Here is a 27,564-nt window from a genome sequence, read left to right as displayed (position 1 = left end):
TCTGAGACAAAGGGCCTCTGTGCCCAGCTGGCACAGACACACTGAGGACAGCCCAGCAGGGCAGAGGAACACCCTGCTGTTCAGGCCTCCAACTGATAGGCAATTGAGACCATCTGTGATTCGGGGATACTTGGACATGCTGAGCCTGGGGAAGAATCGCCCTGGACAGATGCCCAAACCAAAGAGGTCCAATCCAGCTGGCCTTTCAGGTCTCAAGTACAAACTGATGGCAAAGATCTCTCTGGAGGTCACAGGGATGAGAAGGCAAAACGAGGGCCTTGGAGCAGACAGATGAGGCTTCAAGTCCTGATTCTGACATTTGCTCAGTGGGTGACCTTGGGTAATTTATTAACCTGAGTTTCCATAAAATGGACATGATTACCTTACCACCTTTGAAGTGCCCTGTGAGGACTGAATGAAATGAGGTATGGAAACCATATTGCACAGTGCCTGGTACATAGGAAGTGCCAGTCTCCTTCCTTTCTTTCTTCTCTCTGGTATTCTGCTTGTGTAGCTCACCTAGAATATGGTTCATTCTTCAATCACTAATCAAATCTCAGCACAGGCCACCCTGTTTAAAATGAAATCTTATCACTCTTTAACAAATAATTTTTTAGTTGTAGATGTACATAATACCTTTATTTTATCTATTTATTTTTATGTGGTGCTGAGGACCCAGTGCCTCACCTGTGCTAGGCAAGCATTCTACCACTGAGCTACAACCCCAGCCCAATACAAACTTTTTGTACAGAAGTATTCTAAACAATTTATGTAGATAGTCTGCCATCAAGAAAACGGATCATAAAATGGGTATAATGGCACACTCCTATAATCCAGGTGATTCAGTAGGCTGAGGCAGGAGGATCACAAGTTCAGAGCCAGCCTCAGCAACTTAGTGAGACCCTGTTTCAAAAAAAAAAACAAAAAACAAAAAACAAAAAACTAAAAAGAACTGAGGATGTAGCTCAGTGGTAGAGCACTCCTGTGTTCAATACCCAGTACTGAAAAAAAAAAAAAAAAAGAAAGAAAGAAATATAAAGTAAGAAAAGCAGTTGTCCCCATTAGACTGTGACCTCCTTGAGAGTTTGAGAGTTCAAAGAATTATATCTTGCTCATGTTAGTACCCTGACATTTAGCACTCAGGCAGCACAGATTAGGTGCTCAGTAAACTATCTCCCTAGCCCCTAGACTCTTATTTAATGTCCACTTTGCTAGGAAACTTGGCTAAGTTACAGTGGGTTAGATATGGCAACCTCCAGGATAAGTGGAAATTCTTCTAGAGGCTCTTGTTGAATGACATCAACAATAATTATTTTTATTATCTTAACTAATTGGGTCCTCAAGCCAATCCGTTACTTAACAAGCATTTATCAAGCACTTACTATGTAAACAGGGTTCCTTTATTTTTATTTGTTTGTGTTATACTGGGGATTGAACCCAGGGGTACTCTACCACTGAGCTACATCCCCAGCCCTTTTTCTTTTTTATTTCAAGAAGGGCCTTCTAAATTACTGAGGCTATCCTCAAACTTGCTATCCTCCTACTTCAGTCTGTCAAGTTGCTGGGATTACAGGTGTGCACCACAATTCCCAGTCAGCGTTCCTTTCTTTAAAGAGTTTAAATACATATTTTTTATAATAGATGAAGACACAGATGCAGAAAAGGAATTGCCCAAGTCATATACAGCAGCTTGGTGGGTTGCTAGAGGCAAACGCTTTAACCTCAGGGAGAAGTGAGTATTCTGAGCAAAAAAAGGATAGTGGAGACTGAAAAACTTGAACACTAGACCTACTTCTCTGCTGTACATTATAGCCTAATAGAGAATATGAGTCTTTGAGAAAGTTTAATTTTTAAAATTAGAATTCTATATACAAGAGGTTATGATCTTTTATCATGCCTAATGTTTTCCATTGAAAATGGTAGGTAAAATATTGCTACCTGAAGAGGTGTTAGGTTGTCTAACAAATTCTCTTCTGTAGAATTAGATCTGATGATTTTGAATAAATACAGCAAATTTGTTTTTTTATCTAATTATGCAAACTTCTTCTAAAGGATCTATTCTGGCTCAGGACCAGATGTTGGGGAAGATATAACTTTGACCTTCAAATCTAAAAATATTTATTCTATCTTTACCCCTTTGATATTATGAAACTTTGTTTACATATACAAATATATATGCAAATATAACATCACTGGTGTTGATTGAGCACTTTCCTGCCTAAAACTGTGCTGCATGCTATTTCATTTAATTATCCCAGAAATTCTATGGGTTAGGAAACCTTTCTACAGATGAGGAAACTGAGTTACAAAGAAGTTAAAAATACTGCTGAAGTCAGACAAGGTGACACACATCTCCATGACTTGGGAGGCTGAGGTAGGAGGATTGCAAGTTCCAGGCCAGCCTCAGCAACTTAGCAAGGCCCTAAGCAATTTGGTGAGACCCTGTCAAAAAAAAAAAAAAAAAAAAAAAAGGACTGGGGATATGGCTCAGTGTCCCTGGGTTCAATACTTAACACCAATAAATAAATTAATTAATTATATTAAAAACTGCTGAAGCTGGTGACAGAGATGATCCCTAACCCAACCTTTTGATTTGAGCTATATTACAAGCCTGACAATTGGAATGTACAGTTATGGGGGTAAGTTCACTTGAGAGAGGAATTATGGTTATGTGGACTCCTTGTTTCTCTCTCTCTGCAGATTTGAGTGTGATTATGTGCATTTATCAGCCAGATGTACCAGCTCCCAAACACATTACTTTTTGTTGGAAAGGTCTCTGGAGACCTACAGATATTTGACCAATTTAAAGGGAAGATTTATCAGGTGGGAATAAATGGCAGTATTCAACTTTAGTTAATCTACTGTTCTCTTGGTCTCAAGAGCTCTACTTGATTTGGCCCTTTCTCTTCTCTTCTTTCCTAAAAAACTATATAGTCCTGCTTATAGTTCCCCTAAAACACCATGCTGCTTCACACCTCTGGGCCTGTGTACATTCAAGTCATTCTGTTTGGAACAACCTCTCCTGGACTTTCTGCCTTTTCAATTCTTTCTTCAGGCATACCTCTTCTGAAGCCCTCTCTGATGCCTGGGAGCAGAAGATGCTTTCCTGAATGTTATTTCCCTCTGCTTCCTTCTGTCCAGACCCTTACTACACAATTGCCTCACTTGTTTGTTTACTTATTTACTTATTTATTGTATGTTTCTTCTACCAGGTTCTCTGAACTCCCTGAGGCTCATAGTTCCCTGAGGGGGCCTGTCAGATATTTATATCTGTGTACCTGAACCCTGGCACAAAGTGAAAGGTTATATTCATCTGCTGAATTCAAGAACAAATGGGCCCAGAGCCAGAGTGCAGAAGCACAGGGTTCTAGTCTAGAGATTTGCAACTGATAACTATGTGTCCATGAGCAAGTTCCTTCTTTCTGTGGTCTTTAGTTTCCTTTTCTATAAGGTAAGGAAATCAGATCAAATGACCACCAAGAGTGATTCTGGCTTGAGTCTTTATGATGTTAAGATATTATGAGCTTAAAAGGAAAAGTATAAGGCATTAAAATGGAACTTTATTAATTATATGACATTATTCTCCTAACAAGAGACACCCTAATTTGTGTCAGGTTTGATTTGCATCAGTACTCTTCACCTTGAAAAATAATTAGAGATGGGAAGTTTGGACTCCTAACATCTTTTACCATAAAGTTCAAGGCCAAGATTGTACAATCATATCTACATACTAGTTAAATTCAATTAAAATTTGTCAAATGGATGAATAAATGCATGATTCCATTTGTAAGACTGAGAATCTTATGGCTTAGTCAAAAAGCATGATGATACATCCATTCAGTCACTCAACAAACATTTTTAACAATCCACTATGTGCTAAACACCAGGACACAATGGTCAACAAAATCGTTATGCAATTTACCAGTCTAGCGGGAATTTAGACTTTACTCAAATTATACACAAATCATCCATCACAAACTATAAAGTGCCACAATTGACACTTACACAGGCTACACACTCTTTAGGTTTTAAAGGGCTTTTCACATGCATGATTTTAGGGAAATTTATAGAGTCTAGGGGTTAAAAGGGCAGATTTTAGTGTTGCATAGACCTGCGTAAGTTGCCCACTTCCTTAAAACTGGACTCTTGGGCAAGATTCTAAACTTCAGCTTCATCATCTTTTAATGAGGGGAAAAGCAGGACATTCATCACGGGGCTATTATGAGAATGCAATGACATAATGCACATAAAGGACTCAGCACGATGCCTACATATGGCTGCTAAATAGTGTCTATTTTTTCTTTTGTTTTAAATAGCTCTCTTGTAAAACATTTTTAGTAGCTATTATTATAACACAGGTTTTTTTTTTTTTTTTTTTTTTTTTTCCTACATAGCACTTTTCCTTGTATCTCCTTCTTTTTTTGCAGAGGAAAGACAATTATGCAATGGGACAGAACTGATTCCACCACTTATTAGGTCCATGACTTACAAGGTGCCAAATGGAACTAGTAGTATCTATCTCATAGTATTCATTGTCCAAGAATGTGAATAAGGTGAAGTTTTCAGGGAGTCACATGAGGACCTAACATACATCTTTGACTTTAGCACCAATCTTTGACCTTGGTATCAATACTTATCCTTCCTTGGATCAACTATGGTCAGAGAAGTGAGGTTCACTTCATTCATGCCATAGCAACTTAAGGCAGAAACTCCTGGCACCACTCCCTTAGGAGGGAGAGAGAGAGGTGGTCACCAAGACATCCTGGCCTATCAAATACTGAGATGCTGAGAGAGACAGAGAAGACAATGAGGTATTGGGCAAGAAAAAAATTCTCTCCTCCCTTAGAGGCTTTTTTGTTTTGTTTTATCACACTAGGCATTGAACCAGGGTCTTACACATGCTAGGCAAACCCTCTACCACTGAACTATACCCCCAATTCCCTTTTAGGTTTTTCAGGTGTTCTTGCTGGGACTGAGAATTAAATTGACATATGACAGAGTAACAGGAGAAAAGCATACAAATTTACTTAATTCATGTTTATTTTGTACTAAGAGTTGAACTAAGAGGCACTTTACCACTGAGCTTAATCCTCAGTTCTTTTTATTTTTTATTTTGAGACAGAGCCTAACTAAGTTGCTTAAGGTCTCGCTAAATTGCTGAGGCTTACCTTGAACTTGCAATCCTCCCACCTCAGCCTTCTGAGTTGCTAGGATTACAGGTTTACGCCACCATGCTGGGCACTTACTACATGTTTTATGTGGGATGGGATTGCTCATAAAGAAATGAAAACCCACAGAAGCAACATTAATCACATATGCTGAGTTGGACAAAAGTTGTGAAATGTGATAAGGCGAAGGGGCTTGGTAGGGAAGTGAATCAGATAGAGAAGTGAGTTGGAAGATAAATGCTACTGTAATAAGGTTTGTTTATCCAGATTTCCTTCAGATTCAATTTCTGTCTTCAATAATAAGAATGGTACGTGTTTTTTCTTTTTATATAGTGAAGACATTTATTTGGGGGGTTCCAGGGGTTGAACCCTGGGTTGATTAACCACTGAACCACATCCCTAGCCTTTTTTCATATTTTATTTAGAAACAGGGTCTCCCTGAGTTTCTTAGAGCCTCCCTAAGTTGCCGAGACTGGCTTTGAACTCACAGTTCTCCTGTCTCAGCCTCTCAAACTGCTGGGATTACAGGCGTGTGTCACTGCACCTACTAAGACATTTTTCACATGAGGATTTTATTCCTGTTTTTAAGAAAAAGAAGGAAGGTCAGAGTGATCTTCTTGCACCTGCTGTTTTTAAATGCCTTTAATTCAACACAGTCGATATGCCAGAGGAGCATATTTTAGGGTGGCATATTCCTAACTCCTTCAAAAGCAAGCCTATGGCCCTTGGGTTTCATGAGATGAGGTAGATGAGTCATCAGACTTGAGTAATAGGAGCTGACAGAGCAGCTCACAGTGGCCTTAATGGGTGTGTGTTGGTACAGGATTTTCATGAGTAGAGCTAAGGCAATGACCTGAGACATTGGGGAGTGGAATTTGAGAAATATCCCTTCAGCTGCAGGGAGGAGATGAAATAAGCTACCTCCAAGGCCTTTTCTATCTCAAGTTGCCAAATAACCCTGTGACTCTGGGACCATGGTGGGCCCAGGAAGTGGGAGTCAGCAACTCTGAAGCATAAAATCACAAAGGCACTAAATGTTTGGATGGAGTGCCAGGTCCCAAAAAGAATGCTTCTTTGTCTGCATGCCATCTGTGCCAAAACAAAACACATTTATCAGCATCTCCTTGAAACTGTAAGGGAGAGTCTAAAAAGTTTAAGCAACGAAAGAGGGTAAATGGAAATTGATTGTTCATTATCATCATTACTAATTCAAGAAGTATAAAATGTTACTGCTAATCTCTTTACTCAATAAGCTGATTTTATTATTTTATTTTGCTAAATGTAAGTATGTACAAGGACTTATCCTCCTAAGCACATTTTCCCATCTACTTTTATGAGAATAAATATTTCATGTTCTTCAACCATAATTTCCATGGTGGTCTTTAGAACTTAACTATCATGAAAGAGGGTTGGGTAGGGCATTAATGTAAAAATGGCTCATCTACTTGATATTTAAGCCACTTCATGTTGGCTTAGTTGTAGTGCCTGAAGAGTAGGATCCAGGCATTGGATAGTGAGGGCATTTCAGGAATATTAGAATTATCCTCTGTTATACTCCTACCCTTTCCATGGGATTTGATCAGCATTGGCTGCATTTTATTGTCTAAGGAAACACAATGTTTTCCCTTTTTTTTTTTTTTTTTTTTTTTTTTTGCAGTACTAGGGACTCCCATGTGCTAGACAAGCATTGAGCTACATCTCCAACCCTTTTATGCTGCTTTGAGCCAGGATCTTGTTACATTGCCCAGGCTCCTCTCAAATTTGTGATCCTCTTGCCTTAGCTTCTCACGTAGCTGGGGTTACAGGTGTGCACCATCACACCCAGATCACAAATAAGTTTTATATGTTGCTTTTTTTCTCCTTTATTCCATAGATGGATGGAAAAAACGATGGGTAGAATCTAAACATCGGCAGGATTATGGAAAATTTCAGCTTACTGCCGGAAAATTTTATGGAGACAAAGAAAAAGATAAAGGTAAATACTGGAATTCAAGAATATACTAATTGAATGGGAAAATTCTGACTTTTATGCAATTGTTTTTATTTATGATTATCAGTTCATTTCTTGTACTTAAAAAATCAGTAGATGGAGGGGCTGGGGATATAGCTCAGTTGATAGAATCCTTGCCTTGCAAGCACACGGCCCTGGGTTCAATTCCCAGCACCTTAAAAAAAAAAAAAAAAAAAAAAAATTAGTTGATGGAGACCAGGTGAGTTGGTGCATACCTGTAATCCCAGTGACTCTGGAAGCTGAGGTAGTAGAATCACAGATTCAAGGCCAGATTCAGCAACTTAGCAAGACCCCGTCTCAAAATAAAAATAAAAAGGACTGGGGATGTAGCTCAGTGGTAGAGTACCCTTCGGTTCAATCCCCATTTAAAACAAAAAAATTAGTAAATGAAAAAGGATGAACTTTCCACTAAAATAACAGTGTCCATTCATTGAATAATAGGCATTGAAAACTTACATTATCATCATTAATTCTCCTAACGTACAAGGTGGTCATTATTATTTTCCCAGTTTTTCAAAGGAGCCTAGGAAAGGTTGAGTTATGGGTTCAAGGCCATATGCACAGCTGGAAGGGGCAGGACTGAGATCTGACTGTGGGTCTGACTTCAGAGACTATTCATTATACAGACTGTGTTGCTAGACTATGCTGCTTTCCCAAACCCCTTAGGATTTTTCAAGTAGCACTCTGCACTTGAAACAGGAGAAAGCGCTGCATAATGTCCAACTGTTTCTCCCCCCTAGAGCAGTTTAATGTTATAGAGAGTAGAGCAGACAGACCTAGGGCTAACTCTCATCACCTACTAGCTGTATAATTAGAGCAAGTCTTTTTAATTCTCTGAGTCTTGATTTTAGGAGACAATATCTCATCACCTGCCATGTTTATTAGAAGGGCCATCATAAGGGCCAAATAGTATTGTGAAGAGAATGAGCTCTGAGGACTAGGGCTGTCAGCATTGGGTTTTTGGTCTGAGAAAGCTTTTGTTCTATAAATAGAATTCATTGATCATCCTCTGGAGTGATTTCCCATCTTCTCCCTCCTGGCTACTGTTATGCATCTCATTTTCATGTTTATTGAAGGAGAGCATTATAAACTAGCTTGAGAATTTTAAATTTTATTTAAACCCACTCTAGAAAACTGCTTGTAGAGGAGAGAGACTTAGACTGAGTGACCCATGGGACAGACTCCTGTGCCTTAGTGATGACTCCAGTAGGGACAGTCTGCACAGCCACCCATTTCTTGTCATTTCACTTTTCAGTGGTCGTCCTTCACATCTCATCCCAATCAAGCTCGTCAGATTCCTTCTGGTAATCTGGAAGGGCCCTGGGCTATAGATGAAGGTTGGTGAAGGGGAACTGAATCAGGCAGAGTTTGGTAGAATAGAGCTTCAAAACATGCTTTTCTGCTCCTATGCTACTTCTTCCTCTAGGGAAGTCTTTCCTGGCTTCTCTAACAGTTCCCCACCCTGAGATCTTTGGAGAAGTAATCATTCTCTTTAAAATGCAGACAGACCACACATGGTGACATATGTCTGTAATCCCAGCAACTGGTGAAATTGAGGCAGGAGCATCACAAGTTTGAGGCTAGCCTGGGCAACTTAATGAGACCCTGTCTCTAAAAAAAAAAAAAAAAAAGGACTGGAGATATAGCTCAATATAGAGCACCCCTGGGTTAAATCTCCAATGCTACAAAATGGTAGTAGTAGTAGTAATAAAAATGTAGCTAGTTCTTAACATTATGGCAGACAGGGAAGTGCTTATCAAAGACCCTGGTGTGCAAAATAAATGCTTGAGGGACCTTATCTGAATCAAGACCTGTGATCCTTCATATAATTTAACACATATTTATTGAGCATTTCCTCTATTCCATGCCCTATCCTAGATGCTGGGAATATAAAAATGGCCCTGTTCTTCAGGAGTTTAAAAATTACTCAAAGGGACTGAAACAAACCTCATTTCATCAGTGTGACTCAGGGAAGTAGAGAGAATTGTGAGATCATGAAGTAAAGACCCTGAGCAAGCATGAATCATGATAGCCCCTTAAATTTCATATTGATAGTTTTTTTTTTTTTTATAGAAATATTGCATTTATTAACTTGGAAATTTGAAAAAGGTGGGAGTATTTTATGTTAAATTGTAACAGGAATTTCAAATGAAAATAAAGAAGTTAAAGTACATGGATGACTAAGATAAATTAATACTGAACAAGACCACGGGATCTAACATACAGGAATGATTTTATGTCCAAAAGCACATTGTGTAAAATAATTCTTTTTATGACTTATGGGATTTGTGTTAATTTATAAGGTACTTCTCACATCTCTTACTCATTTGATCTTCACCAGGAACCCTATGAGACAGAAATAATTATCCACATTTTGTTGATGAGGAAACAAGACTCAGAGAATTAAAGTGACAGAGTTAGCACCAGTAAGTTGAGCAGCAGCATGGTATAATACAGACTACTGGCCTGGGAGCCAGGAGATTTGACTTGTCTGTCTGTCATTTGTGACTGTGTGATCTTAAGTAACCTTTCCTCTCTGGAGCATGGTTTCCTCATCAATAAAATCATGTGGTTAGAATAGAAAGACTCAGATCCCTGACTACCATGATATTTGCTAAAGAGGGAGGAGGTAAAAGACTAAACGTGGAGGCTAGGGGCTCTGAAATTAGGACTGTTTGGGTGATCCTGGACAAGTGAAATGGCCTTAGTGACTTTATGACAAAGTGGAGACATTAGTGGAGCCCAACTAATGGGATTATTATGAGGATTAAGTGCAATAACACACATGAATGAACATATTGTCTGGTAAAAATTAAGTGTTCAGTAAACAACAGCAGTGATGATCGTTTGATCTAAGAGTTGATGCAGGGCCTCTTTTAATCTCAGCACTTGTCATGGCAGAGCCTCATTTTGGCCTGAGTAAGGTGGAGAGGTGGGTGTCTCCAAAAAAAAAAAAAACAAAAAAAACAAGGCTTTGTTTTGTAAAGCTGCAGAGCAGTGTTTAAATATCTCTTGAAAATCAGAGGTAGCATGGGTGGAGGAAAAGAAAGCATCAGTAATTGTGGCTAAAACTTCCAGCTTGATTCTTTTTTAAAAAAATTATTTATTTATTTTTATTTTTTACAGACTGCATTTTGATTCATTGTACACAAGTGGGGTATGTCATTTCGTTTCTATGGTTGTACACGATGTGGATTCATACCATTTGTGTATGATTCTTTATCAGGCATATGTGGCTGACTTCCCCAGGACTCAGCCTCCTGACATGTAAAGTGGGGATTAGACCCATTTTGCAGGATTATTCTAAGGCCTGAATGAGATTACAAGTGTGAAGTTTCCAGCACAGCTACTGTGTGTGAGAAAATACCAGAGACTGGTTAGACCAAGTGCTGAGTCTCTCTGGTTGCTTTTTGGTCATTTAATCCTAAAGTTTCTGTGCTCTGTTTTCAGGTCTCCAGACCAGTGAAGATGCCAAGTTTTATGCCCTTTCAACAAGGTTTAAGCCGTTCAGCAATGAGAATGAGACCTTGGTGGTTCAGTTTTCAGTAAAACATGAGCAAGGCATCGATTGCGGTGGCGGGTACGTGAAACTATTTCCTGCCACCCTGAACCAGGAGGATATGCATTCAGAATCTGAGTATTACATCATGTTTGGTAAGCTCTCTGAAAGCTCTGCTGTCAGTCCTACAAGGTACTGATAAGATAAGAGCTACTGTGGTTGTTGAAAAGGTTTATGTTGACCTGGAACAAAATTTGTAATGTGATAGCTCCATACCACCTGTGCAGTAGGACTCTTCAACACACCTGAAAAAAGCAACTCTAAACCTAAATGTTAAGATAAATAGATCAAAGCGGGGGGGAGGTGCCTGGCATTAGCAAGTTTACAGCACAGGGGAAAGAAAAGGGAACTAGAACTGTAGCTTAGTGGTTGAGGTGCTTGCCTAGTGTGCTTGAGGTCCTGGGTTTGATACCCCATACCCCTTCCCAGAGAGGGGAATGAAAAGGAGAAGGTGATCATAAATACTGTAGATAGTCTCAAGAGCTATTACTACAATAAGACACTGTGCTCTGCATCCTCCCCCTTCCCTACTCAGTTTTTATCATTTTGATCTCTTATTAAGAGCAATATAGCATCACTGGATGTCAAAATTATGTGCCTTTGCTCATTTTTCTATTTTCTTCAGACTCCACCCTTCTCACAAGGAGGGTATATGTATGTAGTGATGGTAGTAGGAAATGTGGAAATAATAAAAATGTGATTTTCCTTTTTATGTGTGTGTTATTTATTTGATCCTCAAACAACCCAACAAGATTGGGTTTTCTTTCAGGCAAGAAATTTGCCCAAAGTGAGTAAGTAGAAAACCAGAATTTGAACCCAGTGTGTCTGCCTCAAAAACCTGTGTTTTTTCCTACTCCATCCTTCTACCTTCAAACAATTGAATAAATTTTTTAAGGGGCAGAAAGAATCCTCATGGTGGTACACATCTGTAATCCCAGCTGTTCAGGAGGCTGAGGTAGGAGGATAGCCAGTTCAAGGCCAATCTCAACAATTTAGTGAGGCCCTAAGCAATTTAGTGAGACTCTGTCTCAAAATAAGAAATAGAAAAGGGCTGGGAATGTGGACTCAGTGATAAAGTGATCCTGAGTTCAATCTCCCACAAGGGGTTTGGGGGAAGACAGTATGAAGGACATATTTTTAAAAAGATATTAATGAGGTGCTATAAGATCACATAATGAGATCCTGGCATGATTCAATTCAACTGGAGGCTTTATGGAGTAGGTGTTAATTGTTCTTTGAAGGTTGAGTTAGATTTTAATAGGGAGGGAAGGAGGTAGAGGATGTGTAATGAAGGCAGAGAAAGCAGTGTGTGCAAAAGTTCAGAATCATGAAATTCAAATGGAAGTAGAGAAATAAAGACCAATGTAGCTAAAGCACATTGTAGGTATGTGTGTGTGTTGGACAGTCAGAGAATACTAACTCAGAAGGTGAAGTTGAAAATTAGGTTAAAAGTCTATTCCTGAACCTTTGGCATATAAAATTCTCTGGGCTCAGAGTTACTGATCAATATTTCCCCTCAAAGTTTTCACAAGGTAGAAAGGCCCTAAGGCTCTGCAACTAGGTAGGTAGTGATTTGAATCTCAGCAAGTCTTATTAGCTGTTTGACCTTGGGTAAGCTGCTTAACTTGTCTGAGCCACAATTTTCCCAGCTAAAAGTGGAGATAGTAATACCTACTTGTGAGAATTAAATGACATGGTATAAAATGCCTGGTACCGGAGGGATTCCGGTTGGTTTGGTCAATGGAATCCCTGGCAGGACATCAGAGGGAGAGAAGAGAGTTGTATCCCTCAACTGAAAGTCCCCTTTTCTCCTGGCTCCTTCTCCACTGGAGTGTTTTTCCAAGCTCTAACAACTCCTCGTCCCCACCCCTTCAGGCCCTGGGTGGGACTAGCCCCACAGTTGCTAGCCCTGACAATAGCACTGTACCTTTTGCTTTCTCAATGTCCTGCCTCTGCCTTTATAAATAATCCTTAAATTAAATCTTTCTCAAATATTCCTAAAGTGGAGTATGTCATGTATTTCTTGCTGGTCATACTGATTAACATACAGGCTGTGTCTGTCTTGGATCTTAGCCTCAGACTGGGAAAACTGCCTGAAATTGATGTGAAATCATGCTTTGGGGTTTAATTTCCAGGACCTGACATCTGTGGCTTTGGCAACAACAAGGTACAGGTCATCCTTCATTACCAAGGGAAATACCATGAGAATAACAAGACCATCAAGTGCAGGGTGAGTGTGTGGGGTTGGTCCTCAGCCTGGGGGGAAGGATAAGCATTTTACATATGTTGCCTCATTTAATCCTTATAAACTAAACACTATCATCTCCATTATGCAGATTAGAAAGTAAACTTAAAGAAGTGCTATAAATTCACAAAGGATCAGCTGATCCAAAAGACTCAGAAGTCATATATAGTCCTCAATGCCTGGCATGGCCCAGTCCCTAATGCTAGATATTGGGGAGAATGGGGAGGTAAGGAATGCTGGGCTTTAAAATGAGGGGTCAGTTTATTATAGTAACATCAGGTTAGAGACACTTTGGCTAAAGGAAAGTAGGTGGATTTCTTGAGCAATTTGACAGGCACTCATTGAATGCTAACTCTGTGCCGGGACTAGGGCTGTGGACAGTTAGGCCTCTGACCTAACAGAATTTACAGTTAAGTGCAGGTAAGAGTCAAGAAGAGGAAAGTGGCTACCTAGTATGATTGGGGTCTGGGAACACAGAGGAGAACTCCCACCCACCTGGAGACTTAGGCAATGCTTCTTAAGAGATGGTTTTCCCTGGGCTGAGTTTTCACAAATGAACATAACTTGAAGAGGTATGATAATTTTACAGAGAACTGAATTCCTAGAGGAGAAAATTGCATGAGAAAAGTCAAGGAAACTTGAGGAAGAAAATTGAGGAAGAGTGATACTGCCAAAGCTGGAGTACACAGAAAAGATAGGACCTGAATCTCAAGAAGCCATGAGACCTGGGTTATTAGAGAACTTGGGTTCAGACCCAGAGCCTTCCTGAGTAGGATGGTGTTGGGGCTTTGTATGCAGGAGCTCCCTGATGTCCTCCTCTGGAGCAGGAACACAACTGATGAATCATATATGACCCCTGTTGAGAAGCTCACAGCCTAATGGGATAGACAGAAAAAGACAAGATCAGAGAATGCAGTGAATGGAGGGCTGGAAGGTAAGGGAGACTGGAGGAGTGTGTACCAGGACAATAGACCCAGGATTCCTAGAGGGTTAACCGGAGAAAAGAGAGGATATAGTGAAATATTTGTGAATATGTGGGAGGTGGCATTCAGGGAACTGTGAATCTGGTGTATTTAATGCTTGAGATTCAAGATGTTCAAAATGGAGCTAAAGTATTTCCCTATTTCCTTTATAGATCAATAAAGACACTCACCTGTATACTCTGATCATTCGCCCCAATGCTACTTATGAAGTCAAAATTGACAATCAGCAAGTGGCAGCTGGGGAACTGGAAGATGATTGGCAATTCTTGCCTCCCAGGAAAATAAAAGACCCCTATGCCCGGAAACCAAGGAAATGGGATGAACGCCTGCAAATAGAAGACCCTGAGGATAAGAAACCCGAGGTCAGAGGATATTTGTCTGGGAAGCGGGTAGAATCCCAGCAGTGGGGTAAGAGCAGGAGGCTGGAAATGATGGAGCAGAGACTGGGCCCATCAAGTCCTCAAGGAAATGTCCAGCTAAATATTGGTATTCAAAGAGGTATGGAGAGAAGAAGGCAGCAGTTCACATTTGTTGAATAACCTTCTAGCAACCTCTGTGAGCAGTGTGGTATGATTCCTCTTGTATGCATAGAAAATGAAGTGACTTGCCCAAACACAACATTAAAAGGAAGATTTGAACCTCTATTTTTTCACTCCAAAGTTATCGAGATGGGCCATTGATTCACTGATTCATTATCATTCTGGAAAGCTGTACTGGAGGTAATCATGAGGAGGATGATCCTTGCTCTCAGTCTAGTAAAGGAGGCAGACAAGAAAACAAAGATCAAACTGTGTGATCAGTGCTGAGACCCAGGGAAGTCAAAACCTGTGAAAACCCAAGCCCAGGCTTGGGTGGAGTGTAGATTGTGGTCTGAGAAGGAAGAGACAATGCTTACTTGTTTAGATTAACCTAGGGTTTAGGAAAATAGACCTGGGGCCAGACAAACATGAGCTTCAATGTGAGTTTCACCATTTACTAACTGTGATACTTCAACCTACTAACAAACTCTGGGCAAAGAACATAATGCTGTGAAAGTCAATTTTACAAACAGGGATTATTATGGTGTCCGTGTTGTGAAGATTAAATGAGCTAATACAAAATACAGAATACAGTGCTGGGTATATGGTAAAGCCTTAATATATGGCATTTACATTGTTTATAACACACTGAACTTCAAACAGTAAATTCACTAGAGTAAGGGGAGTGAAAATTGAGTTAGAAGGAAGGAAGACACTCCAGACCTAGGGAACAGGTAAAGCAAAGGTGCAATGGTTAGATGGAAAATAATATGGTTGTGAAAAGAACCGAAAGCAGCAGTTTAGTAGTTCAGGAAAATAAAGTTCGAAGTGGTACATGACAGGATAACAGCTTAGAAATTTTCTGAATCCAACCCATGGAGAGCCTCGCCTGCCATGGTGTTACTCCATAAGTCAGAGCAGGGTCAGTTTCATACAAGGAAATGCTTGGGTTCAGGTGAGGGCAGCAGGGAACCCAGCAGCCAGGCTTGGTCCTTGGATATATGAGGTGTCCCCCCAAAACTCCTATGTTAATGCAGAAATATTTAGAGGTGAAATGACCAGATTGTGAGAATTGTAATCAGTCCATCCTAATTTGAATGGACTGGCTGGTTGATAACTGTAGGCAGATGGAATGCAGCTGGAGGAGGCAGTGCAGTGGGGATGTGACCTGAAAGTGTTCATCTTCCCTGCAGCCACCTTCTCTCTCTTCTTCCTGACTTCCACGAGGTAAGCAGTGTTTCTCTACCACACCCTTCTGCCATGATGTTCTGCCTCACCTTGGGCCCAGAGCAATGGACTTGACTGACCATGGACTAAATCACTGAAACCATGAGCCAAAATAAACTTTTCCTACTCTAAATTTTTCTTGTTGGGTATTTTGGTCATGGTGACAAAAAGCTGACTAATGCATTTCTTAAAGACAAGCAAGCAGTGTAACCTTATATAAAGAGATTCAGCAAAAGGCTCCAATTCCAGGGGGAGAGGCATTTAGGCAGAGCATTAAGACAATCAGGCAAAGTGTCTGGGCCTTCAGCACAGTAGGAAAATTAGTTCTAAGTTCTTATCAGACCTAGTGGGCAGGCTCAGGGCAGCAAGATTAACCATACATCTGCCCTTCTGGTGAGACCCATCCACCTGATGCTGTTGGAGTTGGCTCAAGGCCTGGGGGAGATCAGAGAGGTTGCAGGCCTCTGTTCCCCCTGCAAAACAAACCAGAAGAAGATGGAAACTGATAGCTGAGTGGGGCTCAGCTTCCTGAAACAGGGAGTTAGCATCCTATCCTGGGAGCTTTTGTGTTGATACAATCCTGCCTAGATAATCTATCTCAAAAATTGCAACACATTTCAATACCATTACATTGGCAATTAAATGCTAGTGGGAACAAACCACATCCAAACCGTAACAAGCACAGTACTGGGGGAAAGGGTGAGAGGTCAGAGACAAGGGAAATTCCTATCTTATTTGAGCATAAAGTACTCAAGGTCAGAGTGATAGAGAACCCAGAGGTGGGGCAAGGGTTGTTTAAAGGCTTTTTCTGTCCTGCACAAGGGTTTATTTGCAAAGTCCTGAGCTGGGCCCTTATGTAGGTGAACAGAAGTGTGGTGGGAGTAGGGAACCAGTTCCTTCTGACTGTACTTGGGACCCCAGTTTCATCTCAGACCACACATATGTCTTCATGAAGAAACATTTCATTTTAGGACTGGGAGGACTTTGAGTACATCCCAGACCCAGAGGCCAAGAAGCCGGATGACTGGAATGAGGCGATGGATGGGGAGTGGGAAGGGCCCCTGATACCAAACCTAAAATATAAGGTGAGGTGGGGTGGGGGGGTGTCTGTTTTTCCAATGGGTGTGAGAAATAAAATAGAAGCAATGTAAATTCTAATTTACAAAACAAATTCTATGGTCATTTTTCCTCCCCCTACCCCAAATAACATGGTCCTCATCCCAGCCCTTCTCTCAGGGCTATGCCCAACTGGGAGACGATGGGCTGGTAAAGAGAATGCTCAAGCTCCTGAGCAAGGAGCTTGTTCAGTGCAGTGGAAAGTAGCCAAAAGAACATAGTCCAAACAGGAAGTAGGTCTGGGGTCAGGATTTGGAAGTCTCAGAAGTGGGCCTGAAGGGGAAAGGGTAAAACTCAGTGCATGAACTCAAGCTGTTAGGGGATGGGAGAACTTCTTTTTAGGGGTTAATTCCTGACCTCCTTTCAAAAGCAAGAACTAAAGAAATCAGCTGACAAGTGGACCAGTAATAAAACTGACCGAGGCAAGCATTTTATTTGGCCACAGTTTCCTGTGCCACACACCAGGAAGAGATTGGCCTTGAGTGCCAACATACTTAGATGATGTTCTCTGAGAAGCTACTTCATGAATGAGCTCCTGCAGAGATGGGGACAGGCTCAGAATGGGTCTCTGCCTCATCATTTAGCTCTGAGTAAAAAAAGGGAACTTGGAAGAGTCTTGGGTATTAACTCAAAGAAAGAAAAAGAAGCTCCAGGAATCCTGCTCTATATTCTTATGTCTAATACACAAACTAGAATGAATTGATTGACCTTTTGATTTCATGAAATGAGAAGAATGGAAAAATGTTAATGCTGGGTTCACTCTTTGGTTCTTTGCTCAGGGACAGTGGAAACCTCGGATCATTGACAATCCCAACTACCAGGGAGAATGGATTCATCCAGAAATAGACAACCCTAAATATAAGCCTGATCCCACCATTTGTCACTATCATAACATCAGTGTTCTTGGCCTGGACCTTTGGCAGGTAAAACTCTCTAAACTCTGATTAACAGTACTAGTTTTCACATAGCAGAAAGATCACAGACTTGAATAAGTCTTTATCTTTCTAAACTTCAAACTTCTCTTCCTTAAAATGTGCAATTATATTCATCCTAGTAATTATAAGAGCTAAAAGTTACTGGGTTCCTACCATGTACTAAGCGTGGATTACGGGATATGCCATTTAATTTTCATTATAAATCTATTTCTAAATGTGAAAAGGAGGCTCAGAAAAGTTAAATTGCCAGACAATATATAACTGGGAGGGTGAGCAGAAAGCTGGGATCTGGGCCAACTGCTGTAGCTCATGCCTGTAATCCCAGCTGCTTGGAAGACTGAGACAGAAGGATTGGGAGTTCAAAGCCAGCCTCAGCAACTTAGTGAGGCCCTAAGCAACTCAGTGAGACCTTGTCACTAAATAAAATACAAAAAAGGGCTAGGGATGTGGCTAAGTGGTTAAGTATCCCTGGTTTAAATCCCTAGTACCAAAAAAAGAAAAAGAAAAGGAAAATTGGGATCTGAGTGCAGGACTTTCTGACACCAGATCCTGGATTCTAGTTTTTTTTTTGTTTTTTTTTTTTTCTTGGTGGTATTCTTTTGTTTTGTTTTTTTGCTACTGAGGGTTGGAATCCAGGGGTGCTTAACCACTAGGCCACATCCCCAACCCTTCTATATTTTTTTAGAGACAGGATCTCTCTAAGTTGCTGAGGCTTGCCTCAAACTTATGGTCCTCCTGCCTCAGCCTCCCGAGTCCCTGGGATCACAGGCATACATCACTATACCCAGCTAGATTCTGATACTTTGCACCACCTCTGCTGGTCCTATATGATTCCTGAAGGGTAGTTCTGTAGATAAACAGAAATCAGAGATGTGGCAAAAGTCTGAAATATTAAAATCCCTGGACAGATGCTGGGAGTGATAGTCCCAACCCCAATGACAGGCCTTGCCTTGCTTTCCTCTCTGCCAGTCATCTTTTCTTGGCCCTATCTGTAAGGGACAGAGGAAGGCTCAGATTCTCTTGCCTTTGAAGAGTCATTCTCCCTTCCATCTGTTTCTGAGACCTGTGTTGGCCCATAATCCCTCCCAGGAAGTCTCTAGAAATGGCAATCTGCTTAGTCCTGGAAATTTTTTCCTGGAGAGGAAGAACTTGGTTTTGTTAAACATTGACCTGGGAGCAGTGCTTTAGTTATATTATTATTATTATTATTATTTATTGTCTCTTAACTCATTTATTACCAATGATACATATAAAAACAAGAGGGTAAACCCAGTATATTTCTGCAATATGTATGCATGTATCTATATATACATGCATGTGTAGGCATAAACATATGTATGCAAAAGATTACTAATTTTTTAAAATTTTTACAGACTGCATTTTGATTCATTTTACACAAATAGGGTGCATCATTTCATTTCTATGGTTGTGCACAATGTAGATTCATACCATTTGTGGAATCATACATGTATGTAGGGTAATGATGTCTGTCTCATTCCACCATTTTTCACACTATTATCTTCCTTAATTCCCACAACTCTGTAAGGTAAATATTCTAATTCCTTATTGTTACCTCTTTTACACTGGAGAGAATAGAGACTAAGAAATGTCAAGTGAGGTGCCCAAGAGCACACAGCTCGTGCATGGTAGAGACAGGATAATTCAAACACACGTCTGTCAGCCTCTAAAGCTCTTGCTTTAATGACTACACCCACAATACAACAGAGCCTCTGGAAACCACAGCCATTTGTCCTTGGGTGTATTTTGGCAGGTTCCCTTGTCCTGGAAATCTGCCTCTCATTTCTACAAAGGCCACCAAAGGTCTCTCTTGGTTTCTTTATTCACATCCCACTTTATTTATCTCCACTTCTGTAGTTTCCTGACTCAAGGAGACCAACATAGAAGTACAAGAAGGTCATGTATGTAAATTACCAGGTGCCAGGTAGGGGTTCAGGTGAGCAACAAGAGAGAAAAACAGAATATCTTTCCTTCCTGGTTTATCTGATAAATGTGGATACAATTCATTTAAGTTCACATTGTTATCTCTCTTTTTAAAATTCTCCCTTTTAAATATATATAAGAACTTTCTACATCTTGTAAACACATGTGATCATATTACTATGCCTAGCTGATTGTTTACTTAAAATACTTTTTTTTTCACTGAAATCTTTAAGGTACACACTTTAAACCTTGTTCATCTACAAAATTAAAAATTGTTTGACACTAATTGCTCTGGGTTTTCTTAACCTCTATAAGCAGGCAAACCTTTCTATTTTAAGAATTTAAACCATGCCAGAGGAATGCTTCTCACAAATCTTAGTATGCAGGTAAGTCATCAGGGAATCTTATTAAAATGCAGATGCTGATCTGGGGTGAAGCCTGACACTATATTTCTAAAACCCTATATTTTTCTTGTGTGTGTGTTTGTATTTGTGTGTGTGTGTGACACAATTCTGCACAATGCTAACATGTTTGCAGGCATTTTTTTCCCTCTAACTACTACTTAGGTCTGGCACCAAGCCGTCTACAGCTAACTGGAGCATACAGTTTATCACAGTCTCTGCACCTCACTGGAAAAGCCAAGTGACTCTAAGCATAAAAATGGTGGACATTCCTTTACCTGCCCCTACCCAACTGCCCTAACCCCCCTTTCCAGCCTCTGGATGCTTTCCCAGTTCAGTTGCCCTCTCTGTCCCTCCTTCATCCCCACTTAGAAACCAGTTGACTTTTGTACCTGCCCCCTCCTGTTCCCTGTTCTGAGGCCTCCAAAAATAATCCCTGTATTTTTTTTTTTTTCATTTAGATGTAAGTGATTGCATTCTTTGGTCAAGGCAGAGGTTGGGAGGGGATGACGAGCAAAGAAAATTCTTTTCCTTTGGGATTTTTCATGATCTATTCAGTAACACAAACTTCAACAAGTATAGCCTGGCCATAATGCAAAGCATGCTGACACCCGTTATGTCAGATGGTCTGTGTCACAGACCTGTGAAGTCAGGAGGGTAGGACTTGCCATGCCATCTCCATTTTTTTCTTCTTTTTGTGTTTGTGTGTTTGTGTGTTGTTTTTTTTTTTTTTTTTTTTTTTTTTTTTTTTTTTTTTTTTTTGCGGTGCTGGGGATTGAACCCAGGGCCTTGTGCTTGGGAGACCAGCACTCTACCAACTGAGCTATATCCCCAGCCCTGTGTGTTGCTGTTGATCCAGCGTAGGTCCTCATATATACTAGGTAAGTGCTCTGCCTTAGAGCTACACCCTCAGTCTCTATCTCCATTTACTAATGAGAAAACTGAGGGCTCAGAATTGTAACTTGAGTTTCAAGGTCTCATAACTAGAAGTGCCCAAACCTATATTCTTTCCATTTCATTATTCTCCTAGGGTAGCACAGGAAACCAGGTAACTTTCCAAGAATTAGCATGTCAAATATTCCTTAGAACTTTTTATGGTTTACAATCTAACAAAACTCTCATGTGTTCTTTTCTCCTGTGTGAAGAAATTGGGGAGGGTATATTTTCTTCTATTTGCCATCTTGCACAAGAAAACATATAAGCATAGAAAGGAGATAAATAGACTAAGGTCATCCCACTGGTAAGTTTTTGTAAGCAGAACTGGCACCATCATAATCTATGAGTTTGATGTGGAAGGTAAGGAGCACTGAAGAAACCAAGGGAGATTAGTAACACTGGAAATAGGAAAAATGGAAAAACCAACAAATGGGCATTTTTCTTTCTTTCTTTTCTTCTTCTTCTTCTTCTTCTTTTTTTTTTTTTTTTTTTTTTTTTGGTACTGGTACTGGGGATTGAACTCAGGGATGCTCGACCACTGAACCATATCTCCAGCCCTATTTTGTATTTTATTTAGAGACTCTCACTGAGTTGTTTAGTGCCTTGCTTTTGCTGAGTCTGGCTTTGAACTCATGATCCTCCTGCCTCAGCCTCCCAAGCAGCTGGGATTACAGGAATGTGTCACCAAGCCTGATTGACTAGCCTTCCTTCCTTCCTCCTTCCCTCCCTCCTCCCTTCCTCCTTTCCCTTCCCTTCCCTTCCCTTCCCTTCCCTTCCCTTCCCTTCCCTTCCCTTCCCTTCCCTTCCCTTCCCTTCCCTTCCCTTCCCTTTCTTTCTCTCCTTCTCCTGTTTCTTTTTTGCTGATACTGAGGATTGAACCCAGGGGCACAGTACCACTAAGCTACATCCAAGCCCTTTTTATTTTTTATTTTGAAACGGGGTCTCACTAAATTGTCCAGGCCAGCCTAGAACCTGAGATCTTCCTCTCTCAGCCTCCCGAGTTACTGAGATTACAGGTTTGCACCTCCACACCCAGCAAATGGGCAGTTTTCTAAGCAAGGGTGCCGACAACCCCCCCCCCCCAAAAAAAAAGAAAATCCCAGAAGTCAGAAAGTATCCTACAGTTGCACAAGGGATTACAAATCAATTTTTTAAAACAACTCAGATCAGGGCTGGGGATATAGATCAGTTGGTAGAGTGCTTGCCTCACTAGTACAAGGCCCTGGGTTCAATCCCCAGCACTACACACACACACACACACACACACACACACACACACACACACGCCAAAAAAAAAAAAAAAAAAAAAAAAAAAACTCAGAGCAAAATAACAACCTCTAAGTGTCTATTTTGTCATTTGTTTTTTTGTTAGAGGCAGGATTGGGGGATGATATGAGCCAAATAAAAGTCTTTCTCATGAAAAACAAAAACATAAACAAATACAAAACAACAATAAAACCCTTTTTGGCCACAAAAGAACAAGTCAGGGTGAAAGTTTTCAAAGCCTTGGAGAGGGACACAGGATAACTTACTTGAGGCTTTCTCTTGATCACAAAACTGCTCTCATGAAATTGACTTGAAGATTTAACATAGTGCTAATGTTTAACATTACTGATTGACCCTCCTTTGGTTTGTTTTGAAATATATCCAGATACTGGACTGGAGTTGTGGTTCAGTGGTAGAGCACTTGCCTGGCATGTGTGAGGCCCTGGATTTGATCCTCAGCACCTCATATAAATAAATAAATTTAATTAAAGATTTATTGACAGCTAAAAATATTTTTAAAAAAAGAAATATATCTGATCCCCAGTACCACACACACACAAAAAAAAAGAAAAGAAAAGAAAAGAAAAGAAATATATCCAGATACCAAAAAAGTATAATCACTATTATCATTTACTGAGCAACTATTATCTGCTAGACACTATGCTTTGCACATATTAGCTCTAATTCTCACAACACTGTCACCAGGGAGTCATTATTTTCCTTACTTCTCTTATCAAAGGGACTGAGTAACTTTCCCAAGATCATACAACTAGTATGTGGTTGAGATGGTCTGTTTGATTCCATGTCTTGTGCTCTTTCTATTCTATTCCTTTGTCATGAAATAAATAAACACTGAAAACATCACATACCATGGATTTAATTAATCTTTTCTTTTAATGGTAGACACTAAAATGTTATTTTAAGAAAACAGAAATATGGCACAGTATCTAAATTTTAAAGAATTTAAATTCTGTTTGCATTTCTCATGAAACTTTTTCTTTCCCCCATGTTTTTATTTTTTCTGATTATTCTAAGGAGAGGACCTTAAATATAGTATCAATATGTAAGCATCATCAGAAGGAAGAGTTGTCAATCTGAGCTGGGCACAAACTAGAGATTAGCAGTCATAGAAGTTTCTTCATAGTCCTCTTAAGTAGCATTTAGAGGCTTGAAGGAGTACCAAGCCTTGGATATGAGTAGATTAACTTCTCTCTACAACAGATTATCTGGGGCAGTAAAGCATGCTAGATGATTTGAATTTTTAATAACCCTTGTATTCCCTCCCCAACCTCCATTATTTTTTTAAATTTATTTTTATTGTAAACAAATGGGATACATGTAGTTTCTCTGTTTATACATGGAGTAAAGGCGTACCATTTGTGTAGTCATACATTTACATAGGGTAATGGTGTTTGATTCATTCTGTTATTTTTTCCCTTCCCCCCCCACCCCTCCCACCCTCCATTATTTTTTTTAAATGTTTTACTTTCGGTACCAGGAATTGAACTCAGAGACACTTAAACATTGAGCCACATCCCCAGAACTTTTAAAATATTTTATTTAGAGACAGGGTCTCAATGAGTTGCCCAGGGCCTTACTCAGTTGCTGAGGCTGGCTTTGACTCACAATCCTCCTGCCTCTGGCTTCTGAGCTTCTGGGATTACAGGCATGTGCCATGGTGCCCGGCTCTCACTTCCATTATTAATTAAAATCTCTGTGCCTGTGGCTTGGGAATCTGCTTTTAGCAAGGGCCTCCTAGTGAACTTTTCTTGTGTATGTGTGTGCTGGGGATGAATTCAGGGCCCTGCATAGGCTAAGCATGTGCTCTATCACTGAGCTACATCCCTACTCCTCCGGGTGATTTTTATTTTTTTAATTTATGTTTTGGAACTGGGGATTGAATCAGGTGTGCTTCACCACTGAGCTACATTCCCAGTCCTTATTTTTTTTTTTTATTTTGAGAAAGGATCTTGCTAAATTTCTTAGGGCCTTGCTAAGTTGCTGACACTGGCCTTGAATTTGTGATCCTCCTGCCTCAGCCTCCTGAGTTGTTGAGATTACAGGTGTGCACCACTGCATGTGGCTCCAGGTGATTTTTTTAGACCCTTTAATATTTAGGTACCCATTTCTAATAATCCCATTATTTTATTTCACCAGGTAAAATCGGGCACCATATTTGACAATTTCCTTCTTACAAATGATGAAGAGTTTGCTGAAGAGGTTGGAAATAAGACCTGGGGAATGAGAAAGGTAAGATGTTCCCCCACCCTGGATTCCAAATATCTGAGTCCTCAGTTGTGCACTGTTACTTGCATTTTAAAACTCAGTCTCACATTCATTGTCCCACCGCTGGTCACATGGCCTTGAGAGGTGAGACAAAGAACTCACATTCATTGGACATCTACAACTCTGTACTTATGACTCTGTGAGTTCTTTGCAAAATTCACCTCAGCCCTTAAAATGACCAAAAAAGATATTATTACTTCCATTTTCAGATGCAGAAACTGAGATCCAGAGTATAAAGTGTCCAAGGTCACACGCACCCTTTAACTTGGTGAGGTCAAGTTTGAACCCAGAACTGATGTGCCTTTTGTGCATCATGCTGAGTACTCAGTGTGGTGGTCTTGGAAGGAGCCACTGAGCCCATTTTGGATGGACGACTTGCAGAAAGTGCTGTTTTCCAGCTTCTCTGCCCTCTTGGAACTATTTTATGGGTGGAGTAATACTTGAGACAATGGTCTTATGATAGTGACACCAGGCATTCAGATCTCCTGGCTCTGCAGGAAGGTCCATTCAAGTAGGTTTGTAGCCAGTGCTTGATTATCCAACAGGAAGACTATCCTTAAAGTACTTGCAAAGCATAGACACACACACTAAAAAACTTTTTTTTTTTTTTGAGAGAACAGTGGTACTTGATGTTTCCAAAAAAAGCATTAAAGTAATCATTATGAGGAAAAGTTATTAGACTTATTTTTATGACTTTTAGTCTGGTTTTGTTTTGTTTATTTGGGGGGTTATCATCAAATATTGTTTAACTGAGTTGCTACTACATATTGGTTATGAGTATGAGTTTTGGAAGTAGACTGCACAGGTTCAAACTCAGGCTCCATCCTTTACTGGCTATGTAAACTTGAGCAGTTATGTAAAAGAGATTTTCTGGTTGAAAATGGAGAAGTCCACGTTGACCAAAGGGATGAACAGTAACTGGGGGAAAATGATTATGTTCAGAAGCATAATCATTCTTTTTTTTTTTTTTTAACCTTTATTTATTTATTTATTTTTATGTGGTGCTGAGGTTTGAACCCAGTGCTTCACACATGATAGGCAAGTGCTCTACCACTGAGCCACAACCCCAGCCCCTAACCTCTCTTTCTTTATCTTCTGGAAATAATGATAGCAACTATCTCATAAATTATTGGCATACAGTATATGCTTAATACATGATAGCTATTATTATTGAACCATATGTTCACTTGACAAATATTTGCTGACAAACATTTGCCTGTTCAAAGCACTATGGTCGTTGCTAGGGATATAGCAAAGAAATATAATAAAGAAGTTTCTGTCCCCATGGGGCTTACATTCAATTTGGGGAGAGCAACAAGAAATGTATAAAGTCCAAACTTTAGATCCTACATCTAGAATGTAGGACAAGTAACATTTACCTCATGCATTATAGTGAGGAATATAAATGATGGGTGCAGCTTGTTCAGCTCTGTGTTCAGCAGTGCAGTAGGCATTCAATAAATATTTGGTAATTTTTGAACAAATTTTATTTACAAATTATACACACACACCCACACACTTCCATCCCACATATATGAAAATTTGTGTGTGAATAAACTCCATCCCAAAAATTGTTTAGACTATGGGAAGATGCCGGACATTCTAAAGTGGGTTAACTTTGTTTATGCCTTCTGTAAATTACTTTGAAAGTTCACATTTTAAACAGGATATAGAAAAGCAATGGAGAGAACTGTATGAAGAAATGGAAAAAAGGAAACAGGAAGAAGAGGCCAAGAAGAAAAAGGAAGAGGAACAGGAACAGGAAGACGACATCTGGGGATTTGAAGAAGAGGAAGATGAAAAGGATTCTGAGGAAGAACCAGAAAATGACAGGCAGGTGCAGGAAGATTATGTTGAAAGAGATTTTCTGGTTGAAAATGAAGAAGTCCATGTTGACCAGAAGGATGAACTGTAACTGGGGAAAAAAATGATTATGCTCAGAAGCAAATGATGGTACTTAGAAGAAGGAATGTTTAATGCTCCAATTTAAAAAAAAAAAATGTGTGGAAAGAAAAGAAGAAAAAAAAAGGAGAATTTTGAAGAAAATTTGGATTTGTATTTCCACCCCACCTCCTCTGCTCTGTGTGATCTTCAAGAAGTCACATCACCTCTTGGGATCATTTCCTTATTAGGGAAAGGAGTGATCGTTTTTATTTCATGAGGTTGTCGTAGGGACTAAAATGAGCTGATATGTGTAAGGTGCCTGAATATAAATATAATAGTCAAAAATAATAGCTATGTTAGAAGTCAGCCTGGGCACCTTATGAGACCATGTCTCAAAATAAAACTTTAAAAAGGGCAGGGATGTAGCTCAGTGCTAGAGTGATGGCCTAGCATGTGTGAGACCCTGGGTTTTATCTCTAATACTGGAAAATAAATAAATAAAAAATAAATAAACAACTAAATAAATGGTAACTATAACTATTATCATTAGCACGGAGTTTAAAATTTGTTGGGAGGTAAGCTTCTGTATCAATCTGATCTTCATTTTCAATTTGTCCCAGTACACCTAAGGATTTTTTGTTTGTTTGTTTGATTAATTGTCTCTATTGCTTAGTCTTTGCAGAGCAGTGCTGATGGTTGTACTTGTGCCCATTGATGTTTTCATCTTCTAAATGTATCAAGCACTTAGAAACAAAACCAGACTTCCTCTTAACATAAGGAAAGTTACTTTGTAAAAGTCCTTTTGCTTCTCTGCTGTTTTGCACCCTAATTTTCAAATAAGTTTTCCTTATTTGCAAGTTTGTTGGTCTTGTATCTCTCCTGTACCACCTGCTCACATCATTATCACTTGCATTCTCATCCTTTACAGATGACACGTTCTTGCAAAGTTGTGGAGCTTCTACAATGTGCTTATCTAATATTCATAGCAGTTACTTGCTCTGGGTCTGTTAGTAAGGGGCAGGGTCAGTATCTGAACTCAAGTTCTTCTGGTTTCAAAGCTTATCCTTCCACCACACCAATCAGTTGAA

At 39.8% G+C, this 27,564-nt stretch overlaps 1 protein-coding gene across 1 annotated transcript in view; it reads left to right on the top strand.

Moving 5' to 3' along the window:
* LOC306670172 (calreticulin-like) overlaps window positions 1-26,838 on the top strand; it is a gene marked incomplete at its 5' end in the record, with an annotated part of 31,411 nt that extends 4,573 nt beyond the window's left edge. The window contains 8 exons of the mRNA XM_079154765.1: window positions 7,042-7,143; window positions 10,630-10,833; window positions 12,874-12,968; window positions 14,119-14,328; window positions 16,683-16,796; window positions 17,607-17,750; window positions 24,464-24,556; window positions 26,259-26,838. Of these exons, the coding sequence (XP_079010891.1) occupies window positions 7,042-7,143; window positions 10,630-10,833; window positions 12,874-12,968; window positions 14,119-14,328; window positions 16,683-16,796; window positions 17,607-17,750; window positions 24,464-24,556; window positions 26,259-26,507 (1,211 nt within the window). The 3' untranslated portion in view covers window positions 26,508-26,838. The remainder of the gene's footprint in view (window positions 1-7,041; window positions 7,144-10,629; window positions 10,834-12,873; window positions 12,969-14,118; window positions 14,329-16,682; window positions 16,797-17,606; window positions 17,751-24,463; window positions 24,557-26,258) is intronic.
* Window positions 26,839-27,564: the final 726 nt, after the last annotated feature.

The sequence above is a fragment of the Sciurus vulgaris genome (genome assembly GCF_902686455.1).
Source record: "Sciurus vulgaris genome assembly, chromosome: 1".
Lineage (NCBI taxonomy): Eukaryota > Metazoa > Chordata > Mammalia > Rodentia > Sciuridae > Sciurus > Sciurus vulgaris.
This window is presented reverse-complemented; position numbering and strand designations above follow the sequence as displayed.